General features: G+C 39.7%; 1 protein-coding gene across 6 annotated transcripts in view; it reads right to left on the bottom strand.

Annotated features, from left to right (window-relative positions):
• Nucleotides 1–19,008, bottom strand: part of LOC113132453 (hydrocephalus-inducing protein homolog) — an 85,505-nt gene that overhangs the window by 41,293 nt on the left and 25,204 nt on the right. For 5 of the 6 annotated variants that reach the window (XM_026310519.2, XM_026310520.1, XM_026310518.1 and 2 more), the window contains 16 exons: nt 16,455–16,656; nt 16,026–16,200; nt 14,572–14,671; nt 13,145–13,263; nt 12,247–12,470; nt 11,995–12,062; nt 11,603–11,844; nt 7,950–8,050; nt 7,023–7,158; nt 5,765–5,929; nt 5,465–5,617; nt 2,801–3,039; nt 2,375–2,672; nt 2,131–2,271; nt 1,855–1,998; nt 135–227 (listed from right to left, as the gene is read on the bottom strand). In XM_026310519.2, coding sequence (XP_026166304.1) covers nt 135–227; nt 1,855–1,998; nt 2,131–2,271; nt 2,375–2,672; nt 2,801–3,039; nt 5,465–5,617; nt 5,765–5,929; nt 7,023–7,158; nt 7,950–8,050; nt 11,603–11,844; nt 11,995–12,062; nt 12,247–12,470; nt 13,145–13,263; nt 14,572–14,671; nt 16,026–16,200; nt 16,455–16,656 — 2,600 coding nt within the window. Of the gene's footprint in view, nt 1–134; nt 228–1,854; nt 1,999–2,130; nt 2,272–2,374; nt 2,673–2,800; nt 3,040–5,464; nt 5,618–5,764; nt 5,930–7,022; nt 7,159–7,949; nt 8,051–11,602; nt 11,845–11,994; nt 12,063–12,246; nt 12,471–13,144; nt 13,264–14,571; nt 14,672–16,025; nt 16,201–16,454; nt 16,657–19,008 lie in introns of those variants that run through there. The other variant, XM_026310522.1, reaches the window with a different exon arrangement.

Below are 19,008 nucleotides of genomic sequence, written 5' to 3' on the forward strand. Positions count from 1 at the left end.
CAAACATAAAACTTACTCACATGTTATATACAAAACTATTGTAAATAATGTGCTCTGCAGAAAACAATATAGCCCCAGATGAAAACTGCAAAGAGACATTTTACAAAAATATATTCACATGCAATCACTCTTACCTTATCTATGACTTGTGACATCTGATCCTGGCAGTAAGATGGATTAAAGCATACCCACAATGCAGCCTGCTTTCCATCACCTAAAACCATGGACTGGAAAAAAAACATACAGCAGTTATGATTTATAACATAAATGCATCAAAAGGATCTCTGCAATATTTATGATCATAGACTTAGAATGACTCCCAAATCATAAGTTGTCAACCTGTCAAAATGCAGACCATAGGGTGCTATTGATCCACACAGGAACCAGGGGAGTCAAGCAGCACAAGGACGTACAGGCACAGCATGCATTTCTGACTGCTTAGGAGAAACACAGCGGACTGTTGTACAGCCAGTCCTATGTACTCTGCTACTATACAATAAGACTACTTTTCTGGTTTTTTGGACCCCTTCCTGTTTTTCAAATAATCCCTGTGATTGGACTGATCAAACTTTTGCACACTTCACTTGTACTTTGGATATAATTTCTTAAATTACAAACTTTGTTAAGGCAATCCAATTTCCTGTTCAGGTCCCAAAGCCTCGGCTCTTCCTGTTCTGGTTCATGGTGCATGTCAACAAGCAATGGCTGGCCTACCTCCCAGCCACGCTGCCCTAATCCTCACTAGATTTCCCTTCTGGAACCTTCCCCTGAATCACTAGCTAGCCATTCTAACACCAACGATCAACCAGACTCTGCAAATGGATCCATCACCAATTCTAATCACCCACTGCATGACAATAACCATTTTAAAAACCTTGAGTCAATGAGTCTTTCAAATCACTGTGGAGGAATTTTGGCCCACTCTTCTTTGCAGAATTGTTTTAATTCAGCCTCATTGGAGGGTTTCAGACATGACTGGCCTGTTTAGGGTCATGCCACAGCATTTTAATCAGACTTAAGTTCAGACTTTAATGAGGCAACTTCAAAACCTTTTTTATTTTTTTTTTTGAGCCATATAGGTGGACTTGCTGTTGTGTTTCAGTTTATTGTCCTGCTGTATAACCTAAGTGCACTTGAGCTTGAGGTCACAAACTGATGGCCATGCATTCTCCTCCAGGTCTTCCTAGTAGAGCGCAGAATTCATGGTTCCATCAAATATGGTAAGTCATCCAGGTCCTGAAACTGCAAAGCTTTACACTACCACCACGATGGGACACTGTTGCTATGATGTTCTTTATAGGAAATACTGTGTAGTTGTACACCTGGCTTTGAAACTGTTTCCAGACATACATGTCATTTACTTAGTTCCTAATCTGAAGTGTTGGTTTTTGAGATCTTTTAGCATTTACAGTGTCATGCAAATGAAGAAATAAAAGTAAATGAAATAAAAACATAGGGGGATATTCCCAAACTCACCATCCATTCAAAGCTGTTTCACTGTACAGCATAGATTAAAGACAGTAATCACCTGTCTCTGGTATATGGTAATGTTTCCTATATGCCATACAACTCATCATTACACCCAGTTGATTGATTTTTTAAAATGGTTTCTATACTTGAATATTTCCAATATTTGTCCAACTTTGTATGTGTACTCTCCCCTTTTAGAGGGAAACATGGTTTTCCATCACCTTTATCTGACAGCTGTAGACCCCATCTCCACTTAAGATAGCACAAGCTACAACAGAATTAGTAGTATCAGCAGAACTAGTAGTATTCATAATATTTTACAAATTACAGTGGCTGGTGATGACTTGGCACAATTAGATAAAGAGGGAAGAACAGTACTTATACCTTTGAAGTAGATGAGCTATGGTCTCCTGGGGCTTCACACAGATAGAATGGCTCTACAAGAGAAAGCTTCATGGACAGAGGCAGAGATGACACATTCTCCAAGACCAGCTTCTCATATAGGGGCATTAGACTCGTTCCTGGGATCTGCAGGACAGATACATGTGTTCTGCTTTTAATTCAACAATGCAAAAATGAGCAACAGAATTCTCACAGCACCATACACTCTAGTAAATAAGTCTAAATAAAAAATATCCTGTTCATGATCCTTTGACCTACCTTTTCTATGTAGAAGGTCAGATGCTTGGAAGAAATGCTGAGCACAGGAGCTATAAAGCGGCAAGTAACATCTACAGACATAATTTGCTGCTTGTGTTCATGACCCACAATGCCATGGCAGACCAGATGCTCCCGTACAACCTGGCAGAAGAAGAAGACTGGTACCGTATGGGTACTGCAACATGCGTCTAATCTAATAAACACACACTATTGGAGTTTATTCACTGCAAACAAAGTGTCTCACCCTGGGGGAGTCAGAAGATCCTGTCAATACCATATCTACAGAGCAGCCTGGGAAAAGCTCCACTCGAGAAGGGCTCAGGCTGAACACTGGCTTCTCTCTGCTAGAGGAAGGGAAAGATCCATGACCCAAAACATCTTTCTTCCTGGGAGTAGAGATGGGGGGCAAGAAGGTCCGGCCAGACAAGCTATCTCTCTTTCGGGTTTTTGTGGAGGGCAGGAAGCCATCAATTCCCCAGTACATCCGGTGCAACCGTTGGCCATAGTTGGTTAGCTTGAAGTGGTACTGGCATGATTCATGGCTTATAGGACATACAGAGAGTAGCATGGAGGTGAGACATACTGTCATTACTATATTTTTAGTTTTAGGTAATCTTATTGTTGTCATTAAGTCAAAATTTGATTCAAGAGTGCGAGTCTTTTGTTGTACCTGAAATATGTCCCTAAGTCAATGCTTGGGGCAAAAGGCATGTCACTGACAATTGTGGTGCCAGTGCCTGTGGCAGACAGAGAAACAGTGTGTGTTTGACTGTCCTGGACAGACACTTCAAGCCTGTCCTGGAAGGGAAGTGTATCCTTAAGGTTTGCCACTACCCTAAGCTCCAGCTGGCTCTGTGGTGGAATTACCCCCTCACTGGGCTCAATATGCCAAAATGACCTTCTATTGCTCTGAGGAAACAAAAACAGAAAGTTGTTGCTACTCTGTGATGTCTGCATTCAGATCTATTAAGTACAAATACAGTCATGGTAACAATTTCAGCATGAAAAAAAAGTCGGGCATTTTGCTGTCTCTATTTCACAGGCCATTATAACCCATGCAATGGATGGACCTTGAAAAATACCATGAAGCTGAATAATCACATCAACATTTCAGTGCAGTGAGATTCTAGAGAAAAGTAGACCAGTGACAACCTGCCTGACATAAGATTGTAGGATCATAGGCAGAAGATGATATAACGATGTTCAGTGGTACAGAATAATTCTAAAATGTTTTAAAATATTCAAAAGTCTAACATTTAAAAATGTGATTTTCCTCAATCCTAAACTCTCTTACATGTAAGTAAAAAGGGGCTGCTGCACAAAAAACTAAATATTCATTGTCATTCATTCATTCAATATTCATTCATTTTCCCAGCTTTGAGGATTGCTCGATTGCATTTATTTGTACAAAATCCAGTGTAAGGAAAAAACAGGTGTAAATCTAATGTTCATCTCATTTTTCAGAAAAGCAGATGGCCCTTCACTGTGCTCACTGTACTGTATATACATCTGACCAAGCAGTGGTCAGCACCACAATCAATGTTCTATATGGCATCTGTTGATAGATGGCTAGAACATAAACTTTTAATTGGTATTTTCAGAATGAGCTTCCTAAAGACTCAGTGAAGCCTGAGCATTTCCACTGCATATAGGACAACAGAATAGATTTTTGACAATGGGGGAAAATATTTTCACTCAAACATGGAAACTGACACTTGCATTGCCTTACTGAGAATCAGACCTCGCTAGAAGTATTGTCATTTTAAACAGATAAAATATAAACATTTTGTTGGAGCTGCTTCTTACAAAAGGGCCAGCGGTAAAAGAATATTGGATTAATTAAAAAACTGTCTCACCCACACAGACAACATTTGGTCAGCCTTTGGGAGTCAAATCAATTTTTCTTTTGTGTTTGTACGATTGAGTGAAGGGTAATCCTTGGGTGATCATTTTAAATTGGTGCATTGAGTTAGAAGGGGAGAAAGAGCAGGGACTTGAATCTCTGGAGAAAAGAGCAAGATGACTGGAATCTCAGTAATCACATCAAACTTTCAGTATCTAACAGCTTGATTTGCAATAATTGTTTTCAATGCTGTTGAAGTCGGGGGGGTTAAAATCCACTTCTGAGCTGTATGCTGTAAAACTATTAACTGTACATCAAAGTGCACAATCGTGCACTGCTGCTGCAATAACTGCTGCAGTCATTTCTCCTGTCATAATATACACTTCAAAAAAATCAATATATTGGAATATGAACATTACATGGCACATGGTTATGAGTGCCAGCCTAAAAAAAAAAAACAAAAAAAAAAAACACTAAAATAACTTCTGACCATTCTGGTCAACATTGGTCTTCACATAATATGTGGGTGTCAAGATGTTTTTGATACTGTATATAATTATTGATAAAAACCTAAGCTCATTTGGAGATGAAGTCATAGTCATTTTTTTTACAGATAGCTCCTTAGGTGACAAGCAAATGTGGCTACCTTCCACAATAATCCCAGCAATCTTCTGTCATCAGGTCTAATTACTATACATTGCTCTCTGCCAGTCTATTGAGCGAGATGTAATGCAATTCTAGGAGAATCTGCATCGACTGACACTTGAGAGTGCAGAGGAGAAACTCCTCTCCATACTGCGACAGGGTCACACATCTGCAGTTACATTGGGGTTGCCTGTGTGTGTTTAAATTTTGTACACACGCAGTCATGTCTATGCCAGTTTAGAAAGTAGTAAGGCATGGTTCCAGTCACAAGTTTGTTCCCCATGGATATCAAGCAACACTGATAAGGCAATGCACAGCAAGAGAAGGGATTTCAGGAGGCAAGCAAAGCCTTTAATATGATGAATTATAGATCCCAAATTGCTGGAGAGGCGGATTTGAAAAACACAATTATTCAATTCAAGTTTGTTTTTTTTTATAGGAGACTAGAATAAACATACTCTCTTATGTTGGAAATTAAAGGTGTAAACACTGTAAACTAAAATACTAAAAACTAAACTAAAAAGATGACCTACCATTTGAACTGTGGACATTAAACTGTATTGTAGACATTATCTATAGGTTGGGTCATGACTCATGACTTCACTTGGACGCCTGTGAATTTCCACAGACTCTACTGACTGAATATGAGTTAGTAGACTGAATCTGGGCTAGCTGGCTGGATAGGTAAGTATTAAACACACTACTAAAATTAGAGGATGCCTTGCGACTATTGCCATATGCTCCCAAACACTATAACGTCCTAATACCCATCCAGTATGTGCCTAATATGCCTTTAATATGGTATGTGTGTGTAAGAGTTGAGTCGGAGTTGGCAAGTGTTTGTACCATGTGGGCAGTAAAGTGGGCTGAAACAGGTGACTGGTTTGAAAGGTGCAGGGTTTTAGTTACGTCTGTCAGAACTGGGATTCTGCCAAAGTCCAGCTGTGGGCTCTGAACATGAACTACTGGACCTTGCCCAATACATGATAAAACAACTTCCTGGAACAGAACAGAAAAGAGGAGGATTAGAGAACACATCCACTAACTTTAGAGAAAAACATTATGCCTGTATTCAGACATGCACAGTATTTAGTCTGGAATAGCACAGATATTCATACACAGAGGCATGCAAACACTTCCACTGACCAGGGATGGCTGGACACTACCAAACACAGCAATGTGTAGACTGTGACAAAGCCTTCCAATGGCCTTAGCCAGCAGAAACACAGGAAGCTCCTCTGAACTGTGAGGAAGAATCACACCTCTGGGCATAGAACTACCAAAAAGCAGTGATGGACTCTCCTCGTACTCCTGAAAAACATGACACACAGAAATTGGAACGCAGACATAAAGATGCACATCTGTTGTAGATATTCACAACTGTCCAGTGTGCCATAAATCACAACATTAGGCAGATAAGACGAAAAACATCCAGAAGTTCTAAACAGAGGCTCATTTATTGATTATTATCATTGGTCATTGTTGTATATATTATTGTATTGCCATTTTTTGTGCTGTGATGGTTGTATCCACGATCACAGTATCATTATCACAAAAAACTTGCAACTGGTGAAAACACAGTCATCAGTTGTTTGGTTGTCAGCTAGTTAAATTAATATTACTTCATTCTTTTCATTTACCTGACTCAGTTCTCTTTTCTGGTCTGGCAAAAAAAATCATTATGTTGCAGGATCCAGGTCAAGGAGCAGATTAGTGGCTCTGGCAGCATTAGGAGGACAGGGTATTTCAAGTTCTGAGATTTTTTTTTTTCCTTATTATATATTATTATCTTGAAAATTAGGTTTTGCTGTAAATGGTAGAATATTTAAATTGACACACTGACTGGCTTGTTTTATTGTGTTCATAGTTTAGTTGGTACCTTTTGTCTTTGCTATGCCCATTATTTAAAAATGGTCTGATCAGTCAGTTATTATGTTCTCCTCCTTTCCTGTGTGGGATAAGTGGTCAGGTGATTTTTGCTTAGTCAGTGAGTTGATTCAGATTAATAAATCCCTGAGTTTAATTATATTTATAGAATTGGAACTTTTTAAAATATTTTGTAAATAGTTTATTCTCCATAAACCACTCTTTTGTTAAATCTACTTGTGGCTCTTCTTGACTACCAGCTGACAAATGACATATAAAAAAAGTTCAGAGGTGCTCGAAGGTGGATTTGTTTACAGGAAAATAAATTGGCCAAGTATTACTCAAAATGTCGGACAATTCTGTTAAAGTTTTTTTTAATAGTGTCATAAACAGTAAATTTTACTGTACTGAGCTGGAAATGAGCCATGGTACTAAATATTGTTCTTGTTTATCTCACTATAGTACTTCTCCCCTGCAACAGTCTAGAATATAGTATTCATACAAACATAATCTCAGTTGCTGCAGTAATCTACTTAACCTGGTCAAGTAAGCCATAGCAGGCAGGCAGAGAACTGGGGTTGGTCAGCCGCACTTGCTGATGATAAGGGTAATCAAGGAAACACCTCTGAAAGTCCAGTACTGGCGTCTCCACGATGATCTCAGGAACAATGCACCTATCAACAGAAAGAAAAATGGAGCAACAGAGATAGCGAGAAACAGAGAGAGGGGAAGTGAAGCTGATTTATCAGTCACAACACTATCTGTATTAAGTCATGCCAAAAGTGCAGTGTATTAATTAGAACTTATTCATAAATTTACAATGATGATGATTGCCATGAGGAACTTAGATTACCATTTCCCTATTCTGAGTGATGGCACAGGTGACATTCAAATGCATTATTATGCAAACTAGGTTGTGAATATTTAACACATACGCCACTGATTTGTCGACACCTGTATGGAAGTTGAATGGACCATATTCACAGCTTGTCAAATCATCAGAGACAGCCAGAAGGTTATTAAAAACGTGCTTACTTTTAAAAAAAGGATATAAAAAGCAACTTTGTAAAAGCCAAGATGAATCACTGCTGTTTTATGACATCTTGTGACACAACTGTAGCAAATTTTATGTTGAAACACATTTTCATATTTATAATTTTAAAAGAAATAATATGCAATCTTACTAGGGCAGAGGGATGGTGATTCATGTTCATTCATTGATTGTTTATGAAATATACTGTATTTTCAAAATGGAAACCAGCAAAAAAGATAAACATTCAGGACACTGACATATGATTTATATACAGTGTATATGGCCTTAATGTGCAAAGTCAAACTTAAACTTAACTATAATCATTTTGCTCAGTTTGCTGCAATTTGCAAGATACCACACATCTAACTGATGTATGTTTCAATATGATTGCACATCAAAATTTGTGTGTTCATATCAGTAATCGTGTCTCACCGTGCATTGATAGGCAGTGTCATGATCTCCTCCCCAACACCCTTAACATCCACCACCAGAGCCTCCCTGTACTGCCTGACTGTGTTGGAGCATAATGTTACCTGTATGAGATCAAAAAGGTTCAAAGTAAATACAATATTACTATTGCACTGCTAAATTTAATCTTTTACTCATACTCATAATAGATGGTAGTATTACATTTCTAAGACATCTTCATTGATGGTATGTGATGCTTATGTTTTTTTCAGCTAAACATTATAATTTGGGCTAAAAACATGGTCCTGTGTGAGTACAGTTTACCTGCTGTATTCACACCATCTCGCAGAGCTTCACTTGATGAACTCTTCCCCAAGACAAGAATTTCATATAATTTACATCAGTTTTACATTTGTCATTCAGCCTGTGTTAGAGATATCCTAGTATCAAATTTCCATGCTATGATTATCCATCCATCCAGCTATTATCTAAACCTCTTACCCTATACAGGGTGGTGAGGGGGCTGCAGCTGAACCCTCTGACACTGGATGAGAGGTGAGGCACATCCTTGAAAGGGTGCCAGTCTACCACCAGGCTATGCTACAGCTTAGCTGAAGATTACTGTGGCCAAAAATACCACAGTAAATGTAATGTGTGATAGAGGGAAATTCCTCCTCATGTAAAATGCATAATCTCACTTTTGGTTTAACAAAAAAAGAGCTAGACAAAGAGAGTTGTTCTGTATCCAGAGTGCTCCCTTCCCTGAAGGGAACAGCGAATCATCTGCCTCCATTTAACCCTATCCTCTGTATCCTCCTCACCCACACCAACTATCCTCATGTCCTCCTTCACTACATCCAAGAACCTCCTCTTTGGTCTTCCTCTAGGCCTCCTTCCTGGCAGCTCTAACCTCAGCATCCTTTTACCAATGTATTCACTGTCCCTCCTCTGAACATGTCCAAACCATCTCAATCTGGCTTCCCTGGCTTTTTCTCCAAAACATCTAACATGAGCTGTCCCTCTGATGTCCTCATTCCTGATCCTATCCACCCTCGTCACTCCCAGAGAGAACCTCAACATCTTCAGCTCTGCTACCTCCAGCTCTGCCTCCTGTCTTTTTCTCAGTGCCACTGTCTCTAAACCAGACAACACTGCTGGTCTCACCACTGTCTTGTCCACCTTTCCTTTCATTCTTGCTGACACTCTTTTGTCACACATCACACCTGACACTTTTCTCCACCTGTTCCAACCTGCTTGCACATGTCTCTTCACTTCTTTTCCACACTCTCCGTTGCTCTGGACTTGACCCTGGGTCCTTAAACTCCTCCACCTTCTTCACCTCTACTCTCTGTAACCTCACCGTTCTACTTGAGTCCCTCTCATTTACACACATGTACTCTGTCTTACTGCAGCTAACCTTCATTCCTCTCCTTTCCAGAGCAAACCTCCACCTCTCTAGATTTTCCTCCACCTGCTCCCTGCTCTCACTACAGATGACAATGTCATCAGCAAACATCATGGTCCACGGATGTACTTCTCCATCAGCATTCTCAAAGCAAATATTGCATCTGTGGTTCTCTTTCTTGGCATGAAACCATTCTGCTGCTCACAAATGCTCACTTCTGACCTCAGCCTAGCCTCCACTACTCTTTCCCATAACTTCATTGTGTGACTCATCAGCTTTATGCCTCTGTAGTTTCCACAACTCTACATGTCTCCCTTGTTCTTAAAGATGGCCACCAGTACACTTCTCCATTCCTCAGGCATCCTCTCACTGCCCAAGATCTTGTTAAGTAGCCCAGTCAAAAACTCTACTGCCACCTCTCCTAAACACTTCCATACCTCCACAGGTATGTTGTCAGGACCAACTGCCTTTCCACTCTTCATCCTCTTCAACGCCTTCCTCACTTCATCCTTACTGATCTTTGCTACTTCCTGCTCCACAACAGTCACCTCTTCTACTCTGTGCTCTCTAATATTTTCCTCATTCCATAACCTGCTGCACATCCTTCCCATCTGTGTCTCTCTGCCTCACCAACCTGTACAAATCCACCTCTCCCTCCTTAGTGTCTAACCAATCATACAAATCCTCATACGCCCTTTGTTTGGCCTTTGCCACCTCTACCTTCACCTTACGCTGCATCTCCCTGTACTCCTGTCTGTTCTCTTCTGTCCTCTCAGTGTCCCACTTCTTCTTAGCTAACCTTTTCCTCTTAACACACTCCTGAACTTCCTCATTCAACCACCAAGTCTCCTTATCTGCTTTCCTCTTTCCAGATGACACACCAAGTACCCTCCTACCTGTCTCCCTGATCACTTTAGCTGTAGCTGTCCAGTCATCTGGAAGAACCTCCTGACCTCCCAGAGCCTGTTTCAGCTCCTCCCTGAAAGCCACACAACACTCTTCCTGTTTCAACTTCCACCACTTGGTCCTCTGCTCTGCCCTTGTCCTCTTCATCTTTCCTCACCACCAGAGTCATCCTACATACCACCACCCTATGCTGTCTGGCTACACTCTCCACAGCCACTACTTTGCAGTCACTGATCTCTTTCAGGTTGAAACGTCTGCACAAGATGTAATCAACTTGTGTGCTCCTGCCTCCACTCTTATATGTCACCCTATGCTCCTCCCTTTTCTGGAAAAATGTGTTCACTTCAGCCATTTTCATCCTTTTTGCGAAGTCTACCATCATCTGTCCTTCTGCATTCCTGTCCTGCATACCAAACTTACCCATCACTTCCTCGTCACCTCTGTTTCCCTCACCAACATGTCTGTTGAAGTCTGCCCCAATCACCACTAGGGATACCCTGAATCACCTCATCCATCTCCCTCCAGAATTTCTCCTTCTGTTCTATCTCACATCCTACCTGTGGGGCATAACCACTGACAACATTCAACATCACACCTTCAACTTCCATCTTCAGACTCATCACCCGATCTGACACTCTCTTCACCTCCAGAACATTCCTAGCAAAATCCTCCTTCAGGAGAACTCCTACTCCATTCCTCTTTCCATCCACACCATGATAAAGCAGCTTGAACCCTGCTCCTAATCTATAGGCCTTGCTACCTTTCCACCTGGTCTCCTGAACACACAAGATATCCACCTTTCTTCTCTCCATCATATCAGCCAACTCTCTAGTTTTCCCTGACAAAGTCACTACATTCAAAGTCCCTACTCTAAGTCCTACACTCCTGCCCTTCCTCTTCTCTCTTTGCCCACAAACACGCCTTCCTCCTCTCCTTCTTCGACCAGCAGTAGTCCAATTTCCACTGGCACCCTGTAGGTCAACAGCACCAGTGGCGATCGTTAACCCAGGTCGTGACTGTATGGAAGTCATATTTGTGATTCGCATGTTTGATTTGGCTTAAATTTTACATCGGATGCCCTTCCTGACACAACCCTCTGGATTTACCCGGACTTGGGACTGGCACATGAAGACACTGGATTGTGCCCCCTTGTGGTTGCATTTATTCTGTATCCAGAGTGTTCTCTTCAAATGGCAATAATCACAGCTCTGTAAAAATGACATTGCCAATTTCTGGTGGTATTGTTATCCAAACCCTTCAAGGCAGTGTACAACTGTGTCTCCAACTGACAATCATACATTACAAAGATTTGTAGTATACTGCTAAGACAGCAAAATTAATTTAAATGGGTTATCTTTATACATACCTTAATGGCAACATCTGACATGGCACGCACAGAACCCGCAGCAGGGCTAACAGTGAACTCCATAGGCTGCCCTTGAAGATCTCTAGCAGCATTGCCCTGCCAGTTGTTCCTTGACATGTCAGATGCCTGTTTGGCACTTGTAACACTTGGAGACCCCAACCCATCTCCAAGAACACGCAGGGCAAAGGTCATAGGCACCCATGAAGTGTTGAAGAGGGTACAAATCAATGTTAGTGGGAAACCTGCTTAGAGAGGTAGAGACAGAAGGAAAGAGCACAAAGATCAGGAGACAATAAACAGAAAAACAAAAAGAAAAACAAAAAGACACAGTGATGCTCTGGAATATGATATAGCTTGTGCAGCAACTTAAAAACAAATAAACTGTAACCCACCAAATGCTACATCTCCAAAGTTGAGCTCTGAAACATTGAAGTGGAATGTGGGACCAATGACGCAACCCCTAAAAGAGAAGATAGAAAGACATAAGCCAACAACAGCAAGTTGAAATTGTGGATATAATAAAAACTGAAATTGACTATTATTATAAGTAAAATTACCAGTACATTTACAACTGAGCATTTTTGTATGCTAAGACAAATCTACATGCTTTTTATATTCTGAGTTGCAACACTAGCTAGCTTCACCTGAAGGTCAAGGTAAGTGGTTGAGGCTGTCCTGTAACAGACAGCAGAAAGTCCTCAGAGAAAGTTCCCAAGATGCAACTGTGGAAGGTGACTTCTACAATCTGGCAGGCCCCAGAGGGAACAACACCTTCCTCAGGACTGAAAGTGAAACAGCGGCCAAAAGTGGTGTCAGGGCTTGACAGCTTGAAAGGTGCATCAATCAGCCCTCTGTTGGACAGTAGCACCTGATCAGAAAAGAAAAAGCCACTAATTTTAACACTCAAAAGATCATCAATCAACATGTAATATATAAATACAGCATTTATGACTTGTGCTATTATCCACCTGAGTTCAGCTTTATAACAGAAATACCAGTAGTATTCCGATTTTATTTTCAGAAAACATCTGATGAATTTACAGCAATAAACTCCCTGTACCCTCCCTGTCTGCACAGCTGTACAGAGATTCATGGTTCCCAGAGGATAAATCTATACCATCTTTGGTCATCTTCTGACTTCTAGCTCCAACTTCTAGACCACTACTTTGGTTAATGACTAAACACTGACAAAACAAATGGCATCCCATCAGCCTTAGCTGTCTGTATTGCTACACAATGGTATTGAACATGGTAAACATGCCTGACATTAGTATGTTAACATTGTCATTATAAGCATATTAGTATGCTGCTGTTAGAATATAGCTCAAAGCATAAGTGAGTACAGCCTCAACTAGATTAAAACTCTTAGTACAAAGAGCAGGAACATACTGTTCCTGCTTTTTGTACTAACACTAAAACACAAAACCAGTTTTTTTGCAATAAACAGTATACATCAATCTCACCACATTACTTCTACAGCGTAATTGATGCACTGTATCTCTGAAAGGAAACATCTGTTTGTTTTGGCTTAACTTTTCTTACCTCATAACAGTTTTTGTCACCAATGAACACGTTTTTCACATCCATCAGATTATAGTTAAGCTGGAGTTTAGGTCCAATACCCTCACCCTTAATTGTGAGAGGTAACCGGGATTCTCGACCTAAGGGCAGACAGAAACAGACATGGAGAAATAGATAACACACAAAGAAACATGATGGGTTGAAGGAAAAGAAACAAGGAGATAAGATGTATAACAACACAAATATATAAAAAGTTACATTTTAATCGCTTGTCTAAATATAAAAATGGCTTAATAAATACAATGTTAATTATTTGACTTTCTAAATATTCACTTGTCTCTTTGTACTTCTTTTTATGTGAACCTGTTATACAGAACCGGAAGCATATCCTTCAGTTTTGCTTAGCAAGCTTCTGAAGCATTTTGAAAAGTGAGGATTCAGGGTCAAGTAGTCTTTAGTCCAAGTGTCAATGACCTAGACTGGTCAGGTCATCACTTGCCTCACAAAACATGGAAATAAATGCAAATTCAGCCTCCGGCTAAGAAGATTCACATGAAGGCCACATGCAAAGTTGCCAACAAGCTTTAACTACCACTGGGATGAGGTGAATAGACTGAGGCCTGGCTTGATTGTCTAATGTGAAAATTAAGGTAGCAATGAGTCCTTTAGTGGTAAATCTTTTAGGCAGATTTAGGGGTTTATTTGTGGTATACAAATCATACACCGAAGATGAATGGAACATAAATAAAAGAGACATAGCTGTGGGCAGTAGTAGTCCTCTGACAATAAGTAAGAAACTGACACGTTTTGCGACCCAGACTTGTCTGTCTAGCTTTTGTCTGTAACTGAAGGACAACCCACTGAGAGATGAGAGATCTTTTATGAGAAAGCCCAAAGTATTGATTCTCAGCAGGGGAGGACAGTCAGCTTGAAGTTGTTATAACAATCCATTCCAAGGTATTAAAGAACAAACAAAAGAAAGGTGTGAGAGTTATCCTCAAGTTCAGAGAGTTCAGTTCAACAAACTTAGCTTGTCATATTTTGTCCTTAAATCTCACCTTCCCCAAATCTCAACCTTAAATTTATGTTTATTTTAACATTGAAAATATTACTTTGAAAACTCAGCATATGTTTATTTATACATCGTTTCAGACCTCTGACCCCAATTAGGCCTCGTATCTCCATATCTAGTCTGTCTGTATAAGGATATAATTGACACAGAGTGTGTTTTATATCTTGTAGTAAAAGGGAAAGGTTGCAAATGCAGCTAGAATAGACAAACTCCAATCAAACAAGAAGAATTGTGGAAATATTTGTTTCTTTCTATCTTCACAGTAAAAATGCTAACATGTTTACTGTAGCAATGCTACTATGTTTAGCATTTAGAAGTTATTACTTTTCTATATGGACCCCTAAATTAGTGCTGTATATTCTAGGTATGTACTCACCTGCGACATCACAATATATGGTGCGTTGGTAAAGCTTGGCCTGCTCAGGCTTAAAAACAATGTTGAAATGTGCTGTGGTATTAGGCCAAATTTCACCTTCCTGAGCCATATAAACACAAGAACATTATTTTACTGAAGGGATATAAAACAGACATGCACATACAATGTAAATACACTGCTCACTGAGAAAAAAATGTAGGTTGATTTAAGGACCATTACACCATTAGAACTAGCCTGGCCAGCCAGACCCACTCCTTTCTTAGCAAAATAATGTGAGTCTGGAACCTCTGCCATAGAAAGTCTCTTCATTGGCCTCAAAACAGCTGGGCCAATCACAGCCGTTTATCTGCAATGGGGCGGGCTTTACGTTCCAGTTGTCCAATCAGATTTAAACTTGCCTTGCACATATGCACTGATTCGTTCATAACGTTTCTCAATGCCAGTCCCAATTCCACAAATCTACAACTGACTTTTGCTGTTTACTCCGTTCACAAATATACAGAGAAGTCGTGATAACACCGTGTATTCTCATGTTTTTACAAGAAAACAAGACAACTAGCTACGTTACTGCACGACATTCTCTGGTCTCACTGTCGCTTTGTTTGTGTCATATCGTTTGTTTTTCTGACTGGTTTATTCTGCGTCCATTGTGGAAATCGATTCCAGACTAATTCTTTGTATAGAACAGAAAAAGAGTGGCTGGCTAGGTTACATTAGAGCTTTTGATGCTGGCAGCCTGATGGAATAAATTGACTAAAGCGGAAGGCTTTTCTGTCATTTTTGTCCAAGTGACAAAATATACCGGAGGTTTCGTTGATTAATAGTCATCTTTGGAATCCATTTCTCAATATTTTACTTAAGTTATTTCTGTTAATATTTTTCTAAAAAGAACTATAAAACTACATTCACTTCATGATAGACAGCAATGTGAAAGTTGATGGGTGCTTCACACACTGGTTCTAACACCCACTAATACCTGTGTTTGTCAGTGTATATATATATCAGACATATATTATGTCAATGAGTGTTCTTGCAAAGACAGATGTCAAGATGTGTATGTGTGCATGGGTGGGTGTATGTGGGTGTAGACTGCTAACCATTTTTTTCTTAAATGCCCTCTCAAGGTTTGTGTTGTGACTGACCAACAGTTTACTCTTTTTCCTCTGCACTTTTTTCTCTGTTGCCCTCTTACTATGTTTTTTGCCTGCAGCTGAGTTGAGCAGAGGAGACACTGGCAGGAAAGGGGGATAGTCGTGTCAGCACAGGACTGGCTACCTGAATGTCCCTAGGCAGTAAAGACCCATGTCCCCTTGCATGCAAACAACATAGTTGCATCTTCAAGGGAATCCACAATATATTCTCATTTCAGTCCTTAACATCCAACAAGCTTGCTAGAGGGAGAAGATATTGACAGACACATACACATACACAAACACAGACACACACAAACACACCACTGGTTCCACAGTTATGCAGCTATGTGAGAGGGCCAGGAGATGGTCATTTGCAGCCTGGCCTCTGTGTTCCTCGAGGGCTCTGTCCAGCAGATGATGGATCGCTGTGGGGTTGGACTCACGTTGATAAAGCAAACGTTCCTTCGCCTCATTCTGCAGGAGCACTGAGCTCTCCCTGGAGAGTGAGGGAGGGAAGATGAAAACAAAACAAAAAAGGAAATGAAGGAGTTTAGAGTAAACAAGAGGCAGAGAGATGAACAACAAATTCCTCACAAAACAAAAGTGAGGTACATCAGAGCTATTTCTGGCAACACATGCCTACAAAAGGTTAAAAGGAACCCAGAACGGTAGTTAATGCTACTTTCATCTAATCCAGAACAAATTTCTGCATTGTATGTGTATAATTATTTTGTGTACATGCATACATACTGCAATAAGCTCAGATCCTGGTCTTCCTGGCTGGACCATGCTGACCAACAGAACTGAAGTGGAATATCACTCCTGTTGGTGAGGGACACTGTGTGTACATTAGCCAGAGAGATGTAAGTCTTCTTCAGCAGGACAGAGTCAGGCTCAAGATGGATGTTCAGTTCCTCACAAGCCCCATATAAGCTGATGTACACATCTTCACCTGAGTAAAAGACAGGAAAAAACAACATAAAAATACACACAGATCCATACTAAGGCATGTATGACTGGACCTCATACATACTCACATAAATTATGGGATGAAGACAAGAAAGGTATTAACAGGTACATGTAAGTAAATTCTTAATCAGTTCTAATGAGTTGTACTTCAAATCTCAGTCTCCACCTCAGCCCTCCTGGAGAAGAGATAGAGGAGAGGAGATGCACACAGAAAAACGTAGAGGCCACCCTGAAATCCACTGATCACCCACTTAACAACATCCTGATGGGCCAGAGAAGGAGCTGCAGTGGACCACTCACCTGACTGCCATTAATGTCTAACCAGTATGAACTGGACTATTACTGACTTCTTTTACTACTTAGTACTAATTACTTTTTACAACAAGAATACCTGAATTAATTTCTTTTCAAAGATGAATAAGTTTATCATCTCTCCTCTCATCATCAATATAATCAAATAAGATCAATGTGGATACTTTATTTTATAGTTATTACTTTCAACTGCCCAAAAATCAATCAACTCAGAAAACAAAGACATTTTTTTTAAAAAAGCAAGCAAGCTAACTTTTGCCCAGGCTAGCAAAGCTTCTCCCCATGAGCATGGCATTGTTGTGACATGTATTCTTAACACAACTTGAAGCTGCTTGAAGTAAAGGCATCAGTGAATGTTTTTGGAGGGAAAACAAATATAAGTGGTTTCACTGGGCCTTTGAAAGCACTACTCCTGAGTCATTTAAATAAAATCATCTATAAAATCATCATCATTTAAATAAACAATTCCCATTTAAAAACTAACACAACTTCAGGACTCACAGGAGTAAGGTGATTTATTTAAAATCATAAGAAATCCAGATCCAGCACAACAAAAATATGGTAAATGGAAATTTTCAAAACCTATTATAACTATAAACAGTAGCCTACATCTACAATACAGCAAAGTAGTAATAATCTAATGCTTTTATGTGTAAATACTGTACCAGAATATAAAAACTTGAAACTTGAAGTGAAGTAGGTGTATTCATAGTTGTACTGCATATAATATTGAAAAGCAATAAAAAGTATCCTGAGGAAACAAGCTCTGCCCTCTCACCATCTTCAAACTAAACATGAACACATACAGTATAGATTCTTTTCACTGTCATAAATGTGGTGTAAAGGGGGGTCGAGGGTTAGGGGTTTTTCTGTTTTTGGAAGAAAAGCATTGTAGACGTAGTAATTTCATTGTGTGACCGCTCACATCTTCTTAATTCTTATTTTTCTTCTCCTCCTTGAGTCAAGTTTGCAAATCTCCAAATTACCAGAAGAGCTCTAAGTACTCTTTTTACCAGCTATTCACCAAGAAAACAAACTTTGAGCTAATTATTGTTTTAAGTAATGCCCTAAATGTATAGTTTCGTGGGGGGTATAGATGCACTCTACATACAATACTCAACTGTAAGCACCAGCACTTCAAAATCCTGTTCATTGATCAACCTTTGCTGCTCTCTTTCTGGACCAGGTCTAATGTGGTTAGGGAATAGAGCAGAAAGCCACAGTGGAGTCAAGGATACACTGCAGAGTCTAGCTTTGAAACACTGGATCTCCATCAAAAGGAGCCTGGCAGAGAGCTTAAAATGGCTCTCAGAATATCTGGGAAAATTGGCTTACAAAACAACTTTACTACACTGCCAAAGCCTGTTTGAGTTTTAGGAAAGTGAAATACATCAGGTAGAAATAAATATGAAAGGGTTCAATTGTAATTAAAGTATAATGCAGGTTAATGTTATTTCCCAGCACAACACAATATAAACCTGTGGTTCTCTGGAGTACGTTTTCAAAACTATAAGCCACAAGAGGCAATATAATGGTTATCTAATATATCTCTGCGGCCCCACCATCACAGTGTGCACACTCCCAACAGTGACAGAAGAGCAACAATAACAAGCAACAAAAAACGATGCAAAACAAAGTTTTGTATAAAGCCACCAAGAACAAGGTCTTATGTAAATTCAGTGAGTGTTTGTTTACACATTCAAATCAGGAGTGAAGCTTTAGCCTGTAGAAAAACACACTCATCCTAAGATTATTTAGACCTTATGTAAAGCCTACCTGAAGAAGTTAAATTTTTTAAGAAAATACTACATTTTCAGCAAAAGGCCAACCCCACACACACATCATTAATTCATTCATATACAAGGGAGTATAAAAAGGTTGCCTTAATTCTGAACACAAATTTGTGCTTCTGAATAACACAGGGTTCTCCTCTCTGAGTTTCTGTTGTTTCTTTACCAAGTGACAATTAACAAATACTTTGGTCAATAAAGTTACTAAAAATAAAAACTACGTATTTATTTTC

Source organism: Mastacembelus armatus, chromosome 6, assembly GCF_900324485.2.
Source record: "Mastacembelus armatus chromosome 6, fMasArm1.2, whole genome shotgun sequence".
NCBI classification, from domain to species: Eukaryota; Metazoa; Chordata; class Actinopteri; order Synbranchiformes; family Mastacembelidae; genus Mastacembelus; species Mastacembelus armatus.